The 9,988-nt window shown below is 59.1% G+C and overlaps 2 protein-coding genes across 2 annotated transcripts; one reads left to right on the forward strand and one right to left on the reverse strand.

The window, feature by feature from the left end:
- Positions 1–223: 223 nt before the first annotated feature.
- LOC118357368 (histo-blood group ABO system transferase-like) lies at positions 224–1,989 on the forward strand (the record flags this gene model as incomplete). The annotated part of the gene is given in 5 exon segments (XM_035729346.1): positions 224–287; positions 383–748; positions 751–905; positions 1,033–1,064; positions 1,255–1,989. Coding segments are annotated over 5 exon segments (789 nt in total), but the record flags the coding sequence as incomplete, so codon positions are not given.
- A 4,329-nt stretch (positions 1,990–6,318) lies between these two features.
- Positions 6,319–8,215, reverse strand: LOC118355973 (skin secretory protein xP2-like). The gene is made up of 3 exons (XM_035721898.1): positions 8,126–8,215; positions 7,479–7,677; positions 6,319–7,218 (listed from the first exon to the last, which is right to left on the reverse strand). Exons 1-3 carry the CDS (start codon positions 8,201–8,203, stop codon positions 6,434–6,436), a joined length of 1,062 nt encoding a protein of 353 aa, XP_035577791.1. The 5' UTR covers positions 8,204–8,215; the 3' UTR covers positions 6,319–6,433.
- Between the last annotated feature and the right edge of the window lie 1,773 nt (positions 8,216–9,988).

Genomic DNA, 9,988 nt, shown 5'->3' on the forward strand with positions numbered 1-9,988 from the left:
GCTCCCCTTTGGAAGTCAGGCTGCTGATGGCCCCCATCTCTGGGAACAGACATTAGGGAGGTCCTGCTGACAGATTCACTCAGGAAGGCCAGGAGGTGGCTGTTGCTTAAAGCAGCCCAGGGCCTGCCCCCTTGAAGAAGGTACACACGTCCATGGCCCCCAACTCTGGGGTCCTGCTGCCAGCCTCTGGCAGTGACCCTCTTCCTGCCCTGTGCACTGCCCCTGTGGATACGTGGTCTTCCTGGAGCTGTTCCTGCAGACAGCAGAGAAGCACTTCATGGTGGGGCATGGGGTCACCTACTAGGTTTTCATCAATTAGCCAGCTGCCGGGCCCCGTGTGCCCCTCCAGGTGGGCCGGAGGGTGGTGGTCCTCATGGTGGACACGGGGTCACTTACTACGTCTTCACCGACCAGCTGGTTGCTGTGCCCCGTGTGCCACTCTGGGAGGGCCGGAGGGTGGTGGTCGTCGAGGTCTGTGGCGTCCTGCTCTGGCAGGATGTGTCCATGTGGCACAGAGCGATGATCAGCCGCTTCTGCGAGCAGCGCTTCCTCTGTGACATGGAAGACCTGGTGTGCGTGGACGTGGATGCGGGAATGAAGTTCTGGGACCATGAGGGCATGGAGATCCTGTCCCCCCTCTTTGGTACCCCACACCCCGGTTTCTACTGGGCAGCCCATGAGGACTTTAGCTACGAGTGCTGGCCACAGTCCCAGACCCACATCCCCAGGGACCAGGGCAACTTTTACTACATGGGGGCCTTTTTGGGGAATTGGCGGTGGAGGTTCCCCGACTGACCTTGGCCTGTCACCAGGCGATGGTGGCCAACTGGGCCAATGGGATTGAGGCCGTGTGGCCCGATAAGAGCCACCTGAACGGGTACCTGCTGGACCACAGGCCCACCAAGGTGCTTGTCCCCGGAGGACCTGTGGGACCCACGGCTGCTGGGCTGGCCCCCATCATTCCCCGGGTCATGAAGAAGCTGAGATCCATGGCTGTGCCCAAGAATCACCAGGACACCCAGAACTCATGAGGCGCTGTCCCCAGAGGAGCTATGGGACCCACGGTATTGGGCTGTCCCCTGAAGGACCTGTGGGACCCGCGGCTGCTGGGCTGGCCCCAGTCATGAAGAAGCTGAGATTCGGGCCATGCCCAAGAATCACCAGGACACACAGAACTCATGAGGGGCTGCCCCCAGAGGCCATGCAGGACCCGCAGCTGCTGGGCTGTCCCCTGGAGGACCTGCGGGACCCGAGGCTGCTGGGCCGGCCCCCCATCATTCCCTGGGTCATGAAGAAGCTGAGATTTGTGGCTGTGCCCAAGAATCACCAGGACATCTGGAAGTCACGAGGGGCTGCCCCCGTCTCCATCAGGGGGTGCTGCCTTGAGCGGAGCTGTCAGAGCAGATTCCTACTTCTGTCCCCTTGAGGGAAACTGTGGAGCCCAGCACTGCTTGCACGGGCACGCCAACGCCCCAGGCACCCCTGTGCACAGGAGGCCTGCCTGGGGGCACACGTTCCTCTCTTTGTGGTCACTACATTTTGATCATTTCGGGGTCATTTGCAGCTGTGAACGGTTCCAGTTTTATGTCAGATGTTTTTCTGTGTCAATGCTGAGCAACTATCTTTAAAAAGAACAATTAAGGGAAAAGGTTTTCTCTCTGGTTCTAAACAGACATTGCCTGTTGGGGCTGGGAGCAGCCCTGTAGCAGCCATGGAGCCAGAACAGGTGCTGGCCGGGTCTTCCCTCCCAGTCCTTACACCTCACCGCAGCCATGGGGCTTCAGGGTCAGGGTGTGCCGGGCCACCTCTCAGACCCCCCAGTGCCCTCACCACTGGAGGCCTTGGCCGTGGCCACTAGCTCGGCCTCCAGGAGCGTGGAGCCCTCTGGGCTATATAAGGTTCCTGCCTTGGTTTTAAATGGCTATTTCTGGGCTCCTGGGTGGCTCAGTTGGTTAAGCGACGGCCTTCGGCTCAGGTCATGATCCTGGAGTCCCAGGATCGAGTCCCACATCGGGCTCCCTGCTCAGCAGGGAGTCTGCTTCTACCTCTGACCCTCTTCCCTCTCGTGCTCTCTGTCTCTCATTCCCTCTCTCTCAAATAAATAAATAAAATCTTTAAAAAAAATAAATGGCTATTTCTATGCTGGTGTTTGTGAAATGTGGGCACTCGCTCCGTCTGGATGCACGTCCCCTTGGGATTCCTCAGTGCCCCCCAGTGGGTTTGCACTTGTGCACTTTCTCTGGACCAGCTGCCTGCACTGTGTCTTAGCAAGCACTTACTGAGCTCAGTCACCCAAAAAGGGGCAGAGCGTGAGAGCGAGAACTAAGATACAGGCTCCCTGCTCCTGGGCCCTCCAGGAATTTGTGATGGCCCCGACGTCCTGACTCACTTCTTTTGTATTGTGGTATAATGGACATACAGTTGATACCATGAAGCGCGTTTCAGTGGCAATAAGTATATTCCCTGTTCTGCACCGGCTACTTCCGGTCCATTGCCACAATGTTTTCATCATCCCCAACTGAACCTCTACCCACGAGACCCTAACCCCCCATTCCCTTTCCCCAGCCCCGGCACCCAGCAGCTCCTTCCACCTCTGTGATGGGAGTGCTCTCCATCCCTCACAAGTGGGGTCCTCCAGTGTCGGTCCTTTAGGGACTGGCTTATTTCACATGGCATAATGGCCTCAAGGTCTGTCCCTGTGAGCCTGAACCTGACCCCGCTTTTCCCCCAAAAGTGTGGCTCAGCCCTCTCCTGTCTGAGCCGAACCTCCTCAGTCCCCTCTGTTCCCCTCACCTTCCTCCTCAGCCTGAAGATGATCCCAGCCAGTCTGCAGCTCTGAAGACCTGTCCAGTCCGGATGCCAGGCACATACCTCGGGGGCCTCGGGCCTCACCTATACCCCATCTGTCCACGTCAGGTGCCTGCCCCCCTCCCCCAGCTGACCACCTGCACCTCCCACAGGTGTCCCCATCTCAGGAGAGGGAAACACCAAGTCCAGACCCTTGGAGTCCTCTGGGACTTCTTGCTTGCTACCAACTTTCCCAGCAGTGAAGTGGCTACTGGAGGACATTCAATGTCCAAAACATTTAAAGGCATACGTGAGTCTCTGCTGCCTAAGGCAATGGATAACAGTTGGGGCAAATAGAAACCAGGCAGAATCACCGGAAGAAAGGCTGAGGAATGAGGAGCTTTAGGGAAGAAGGGTCTGGAAGCTCTGACTGCCCCTACCTGACCTTCAGATGCTCCTCAGTTACTCCTGTGCCTCTGGTATCTTCCTGGAACCCTGACATGGCTGTTTTCAGACAGCTCGTCCAGCGGCACCCTCAGTTTCTGGGAGGTGTATTTGCTGGAATCCACAGTGTGTCCTGCTGCCCCACCGGGATCGCTTTTTGAAGGTGCATCGTCCGGGCCATCTGAGGAGCCAAGACTGTGGGTCTGTGACCTGGAGGGATTCTGAGCAGAGCTGGTGGGATGGGAGGGCTGCAAGGCCCAGAGGCAGGTTTCCAGAAAGCCGACTGGGGTCCCCGGCATCCTACCGTTTTTGAATCAAAGCCCTGAGATTTTTAAAATGCCAGCAATGTTACAGCATGGGCCAGAAAAGCGAATGTCCCTGTGCACCCAACCCCACCTAAACTATTGGCCATTTCTTGTCACTTGAGCTGAGGTCAAAGGATTGGGAGTCGGGGCTTGAGGAGGGTCCTGGGCCAGACTTTGTATTTGGGGGACAAAGGCCATCCAGACAAGCTTGTGCTGAGCCTGAGGAGGGGGTCTGTGTGGAGACCCCAGCTGCAGGCACTGCTGTCCACGGATGCCCCCTCAGCCTGCCCCAGTGCACCTGCTGCTGGGGGAGAGCCTATCCCCTCCTCTCTGCCTGAGGGCTCTCTCCTGCACCAGGTGCCTCCTCCCCTGCCGGCCACTGCCATCCTGCACCCCGGGAGGGTGGCTACCCCGAGTTCCTCCAGCTGCTGGGGAAGCACCTGCCCCCTCCTCTCTGCCTGAGGGTTCTCTCCTGCATCAGGTGCACCTCCTCTCCTGCCAGTCACTGTCAGCCTAGAGCCTCGGAGGGTGGCTACCCTGACACCCTCCAGCCCTGGGGACAGAGCTGCTGTGGGTGAGATGCGGTCTCCCAGCAGGTCAGAGCACCAGGCCCACATAGTGCTCACTCTCCTCCTGCAGGCTCACTGTGCCACATCCTCCCTCAGTCTCCCTGGGCCCAAGTCTTCCTCTGCTCGCGGACCATCCTTGACCCAGGCTCCACACGCTGGCACTGGGAGCAGGTCGTCTGGACCTTCTGGACTCTCGCTTCCATGCCCGTGACATGGGTACAGTCCGGCCTCACAGACTGCTCAGAGGAGACCCAGCACAGGAAGATGCAGGCCACTGCAAGGGAGATGCTAAGTGACCCCAGACGGAGCACACAGTCCTTGCAAAAAGCACCAGGCTCACGGGACCCAGCATGGGATGTGGGCGTCAGGCCAGGGGGCACAGGGAGTCCTGGTGGGGATGGCCCTGGTGGGGAGGCCACGGAAGGGTCCCAGAAGAGGCAGGAGACAAGGAAGACGACAGGATAGAGCTTCCCAAGGAGGTTGATGGAAGGATCAGAGAATCGCAGAGACCCTTGGGAAAACCAGAGGCCCTGGAGATGTTGGCTGAAACGTGTCATTTGGTCAGAAAAGTTGGGTCACAACACCCCAGTCGACACTGGATGATTTACTCTTTGTTGGTTCTAGGAATCAGTAGGTACCTGCCATTAGAACTCACATCGCATGAAGTCTAGGATATACTTACTTTTCATCACTTTTCAGGACTAGATTTTTCTAGAGGAAGTGCTAAGCATGGGTCTCTCCATTCTTTGTGCAACTGGCCGGTGTTTTCAGGAGCAGATTCCTGGTGCTCATCACCAGTGCTAGCCCTGAGGACTGCCCCCGTCACCTCCCACAGTGGACATGACCATGTGGGTTGGGGGGTGCTCACTGATGAAGCCCCAGTGCTCAGTACACAGCAGGGACCCCAGATCCTCTGCTGAATGAGGGAGGAAGGAGGGAGGGAGGGAGGGGGAGGGAGGTGAGGGTTGGAGGTGGGGAATGAATGAGGGAGAGAATGAATGAGGGAGGGAGTAAAACCACAGAAGCCGGGTCCATAAATCAGGAGTCCTTATTTGGGGTGAGGTCCGAGGGCATCACAGCCTGGGCCCTGGATGGTGGTTCAGGGCACGTCCATCTGTCCTCCCAGTGCTGACCTTCCTTCTCCTTGGACCTGCTGTCATCCTGGATCCTCTCCCCCTCCTCCTCAAACAATTCTCAATGTTCCCAGGGGCAGGGTGGCAGGAGGGGTGGGTCTCAGGAGGGGCTTCCCGGATCCTGTGCCCCGGATGACACCGGGACAGTAGCTGCAGGGCATTCTATCATGAGAACTGGGACAGTGGATCCCATCCATCTCCTTGGGCATTAGTGTTGTTCCATTCCCTGCTCTCTCCAGCACCGCTGTGATGAACACTCCTGACAATAGGTGTGTGAAAAACCGAGCCGGAGTTTCCGGGGCTGAGTCCGAGGCTGAGGATGGGTGCACCTGTGGCCTGGGATGGGTGCTGCTCACTGTTCTCCCAGACAGGGGTGCCTGTCACCCTTCTCTCCAGGGGACCTCTACTTCCTCATGTTCTCCCCAGGGCTGCTGGTCCCCAGACCAGACAGCTGCCAGTCTGAGGGTGACCAGCGCTGCCTCCATAGGGTTTCCTTTGCCGGAGTCCTTCCCCAGGAGCTCCCGCATCTCTGACACATATTCCCTGCGTGCCTATCCTTCCGCCTTGGACTTGCATGTGTTTGGTCTCCATCCCTGTGGAACCCAGTGACTTGGAGGGTGGTTTGGACCAGAGTCAGGTGAACCCTTTCTTTGGCCTTGGGTTGTGAGCAATGCTTTTGCCCTTTGTGGTGTGTCTTCCAGCTTTCTGCATTTTCCTGGTTTCTGTGTGGGTCACAGGAGGAACCAGCCCTGTCCTGTCTGGGGTCAGGCTGTGGTGTCCCAGCAGGACCAGGGGTCTCGGCCCCGAGATTGTGACCATAATTCCTAAAGTGGCCTCTATGATTCCATCTGATGTGTCATCCATCGGGGATTTCAATATCAAATAAGGGAAATTTTATGACAAATAAACACAGAAGAAAATGAGTCCCCTTTGAAAATAGGGGGGCAGACACAAAGGCCCCTATTGTGTGATTCCACTTACAGAAACATCAGGAATAGGTAAAGGAACAGAGAGAGAAAGCAGCTTAGGTGTCGCTGGGGTCTGGACTTGGGAAAAAGGGGCAGGGAGGGCTTCTGGTTCGGGGACTCCTTTGGGGAATGAGATATTCTGCGGCAATGTTCTGGGGTGTGGTGGCACAGCGTTGGGCATGTACTTAATGCTCAAGACGTGTTCAATTGAAAACAAGTAATTTTATTTAAAACAAATAATAAACAGTATATAGGACATGGAAGGATAAAATAACAGTTAATATGTACCAGAGAGAAAGAACACAGGGGGAGGGGATGAAACAATCGGGCGGGGTCTCGGGTTCCGGGGATGGAACTAAGGGTGATTGTACAAGGAGCTCTCCCTGCAGGGCTGTGGGCTCTGGATCTGCCTGTGGGAGCCCTGCAGGAGCAGGAGTAGGGGCAGGGCTCAGGATAGGGGCAGGGACAGGGGCAGGGGCAAGGGGAGGGACAGGGTCAGCAGTAGTGGCAGGTGCAGGATCCAGGGCAGGAGCAGGGACAGGATCTGGGTCAGGGGCAGGAACGGGACCCCTGGCAGGGGCAGGGGAAGGGGCAGCGGCTCTGGCAGGAGTACGGACAGGGGCAGGAGCAAGGGTAGGATCTGGGTCAGGGACAGTGGCTCTGGCAGCGGCAGGAGCAGGAACAGGGGCAGGGGCAGGAACAAGAGCACAGGCAGGGGCAGGGGCTGGGGCAGGGGCAGAGGCAGGGGTAAGGGAAGGGGCAGGAGCCAGGTCAGGATCTAGGTCCGAGGCAGGGGCAGGGGCTGGGGTGGGGGAAGGGGGAGTGGCAGGAACTGCAGCAGGGGCAGGGGCAGGGGCTGGGGCAGGAGCAGGTGCCAGTTCTTCCTGGACAGCGCCAGGCTCTCCGTGGGCAGGTGCCGGGTCATCTGCCGGCTCCTGGTCTCCTCCTGAAGTCACTGCAGGCACCAGCCCTCCCTCCAGATCGGGCTCTAGCTCCTCAGGTGGTGGAGCAGCTGTGAGAGGAGAAAAGCTCACCCCTGTGCTTACTCGCCATGGGCCTTTGCAGAGACAGAGCCCAGCCCAGGGTCTCCCAGAGAAGCCACAGCCGGGAAGGAACCTTCACGGGGACGTGTCCCCAGCTGCAGTCCACCTGCTGGGTGCTCTGTGCTCAGTCGTTGCTCCTGGCCCCACACCAGCCTCTGGGGGCTCCTCCCTGTGGGGCCGCACCGACCCGTCCCCACACACCACAAACACCCAGCCCCGGCCTTCTCACCCTCGGCCTCGGCCTCCATGGGCTCCGGCTCCTGGACCACTGTCCAGTGGACGACCACCTGGGACGGTGGTCCGCGTGGTGTCGGAGGTCTTGCCTGACAATCCCCAGCACCTGTTTCTTGGGATGCCTTTGGGGTCACCCCCTCTGTCAGGGAGGAGGGCACGTCCGCCAGCTGCCTCTCCGTGTCCTCCGTGGCCTTCTGCAAAGACAGGGACCGGTAGCCGGCCCCAAGGCATCACAGCCCTGCCCGGCCATCTGCACTGTCCTCCTGCCCAGTCCCCCTGCTGTTCCCAGTTCAGACACACACCTGTGCGTGCACAGCCCTGCACCCGGGATGCAGTGACCCATCCCTGCAGGGCTATCGGGATAAACCTTGGGCAGAAGGGGCAGTGCCCACACACCCCATCCCACACAGCCAGCCTTGACCTTGAACATGACCTGCCCACTGGGTATCTGACCCCTCAACAGCCTGCTCCTGCTCGGGGTGGCCCCACCCCCATGACCCCTCTTTACACACACACTCACACACATATGCACACACACACACGCGCACACCATCAAACACACACACACAGGGAGGGCACCTGGGGCTACACAGGTCAGAGCGAGTGGGGCTGGGTGGCCGGCTCTGGGCCTCCTGGTGTCACCTTTCTGTCCTTCCGACCAAATGGCCAGAGGCGGTGGGGAGCCCTGACATGAAATCCCCAGCGGGGGACAGCGTCCATAGGGCGCGCTTTCTTCCATCTGCAGCCTCGGGACCTCGGCATGCAACACGTGAACATCTTGCCTTAATGATCTCCAATGAAATGAGCTGGGCAGGGGGCTGTCTGTGGAATGTGGGTGCCTGGTTACCGGGGTTCCAAATTCTGTTGGGCTCTGTTGTCAGGGAAGTGAGGTCACCAATGCCTGGGGTCCCCTTACCCAACTTCCTCCTCACACAAGAGCCCCCCGAGGGGCCCCCTCCCCCGCTGCGGAATGCTCACCCTCCCCCCATGCCCCATCCATACAGTGACACCCCCACAGCCCCCGGGAGGCCTGGGTGCAGCCGGTGTCCCTGCTGTGAGGACACAGAGCTGGGTTCAGACCGGACTCCTGTGCATGCCCAGGGCTATGACCCTGGACAGACCCCGTGCCTCTCAGGGCCTCCCCAGGCTCCCCATCTGCACATCGGGGTATTCTGGCTTCTACTTCTAGGGACGCCATCAGGGGTAGGACCTCTACACATGTTCCATACCTGCTATCACAGGAGGCTGGGGCATACTTGGCAATGCAAGGATGAGCCAGGGGCTCGGCTTGGCATGGAACACAGCTCAGAGGGGCTTGGGTCTGCTCTGGGGTCCAGGCAAAGCCACCCCCCTCCTGCCTGTGTCCCAGCCCCCGTGGGAAGGTAGGAATGAACTGATTCTGACCTTGTCCCCTGGTGACACAGACTTCCAGGGGCTCCCATTAGGGTTAGGCTCAGGTCCCAGGGCCTCGTCTGTGCCCGTGTGCTGGGCAGTCCCCACAGTGGCCCCTGGCACCCCTGAATCCTGGTCACACATCCCTGTGGAATCCCCTCCCCTCCAGGGTGGATGGCCTGTGTGACGGCGCTCTCAGGAATGGAATGGCACAAAATGCCGGGATGTCATTTCCAAGCTGGTGGAGGAAAGTCTGTGACTTCTCCTGGTTCCCTCTGTCCTGTGTTCATTCTCCGTCTCCTTCTCTGTCTCTGTGTCTGTGTCTCTCCCAGGAGCAGGATCTGTGGGTTCCATGGGCGATGTGAGAAACCTCAGAAGCCTCCCTTGTCCCCGTTTCCCTCTCCGGTCCCGGTGCTCCAGTCCTTCCTAAGGCCTCCTCACCCTGACCAGAGCAGTGATTCTGGATCCTCTTCCACATGGGGACCCTGAGGCTGCAACAAGGAGGGCCCTGACCTTGGTCTCCAGACTGGTGGCCCAGTGCTCTGCCCCGTTCTGCGTAGCCAGGTCCTCAGCTCCCCAAGCCCCGAGTCTGTCCTCTGCTGAGAAGGACCTCGAGGGGGTAGAAAGCATTTTCCCCAGACTGGGATCACAGGGGGTCGGGGATGGAGATCCAAGGGCAACAGGCTCTTCTACAAGCCTGTGGGACCCTTGGGACACTGCATCTCTGTAGCGCAAGTGACAGCAGAGGAAGCTGAGGCCTTTTGGGCTATTGCCCTCTGGACTTGGGGGTGGGTATCTCTTCCTACTCCCAAGTGCCCAGGGTGGTGGTGGACACCGGAACCCAGACCCTGTCTTTTCCCAGTGCCCTGGCAACCCCCCGGGCTTCTTGGGGACCCCTGACCATCAGCCTGGCCTGTCTCCCCTCCCCATGCTCTGGATCTCGGTCCTTGCCAGGAGTCCTGATGCCCTGCCCCATGGCCCAGGTGTCTCCAACCTCTTTCTTCTTTCCCCCTTGTCCCCCACCTCGCTCCCGGGGTGTCCTCCCCTTCTGACCCCCAGCTGGGCAGTCAGAGTGGTGCGTGTGGTTGGGTTTGCAGGTGCGCATGCCTCTAC

Source organism: Zalophus californianus, chromosome 9 (genome assembly GCF_009762305.2).
Source record: "Zalophus californianus isolate mZalCal1 chromosome 9, mZalCal1.pri.v2, whole genome shotgun sequence".
In the NCBI taxonomy this organism is placed as follows: domain Eukaryota; kingdom Metazoa; phylum Chordata; class Mammalia; order Carnivora; family Otariidae; genus Zalophus; species Zalophus californianus.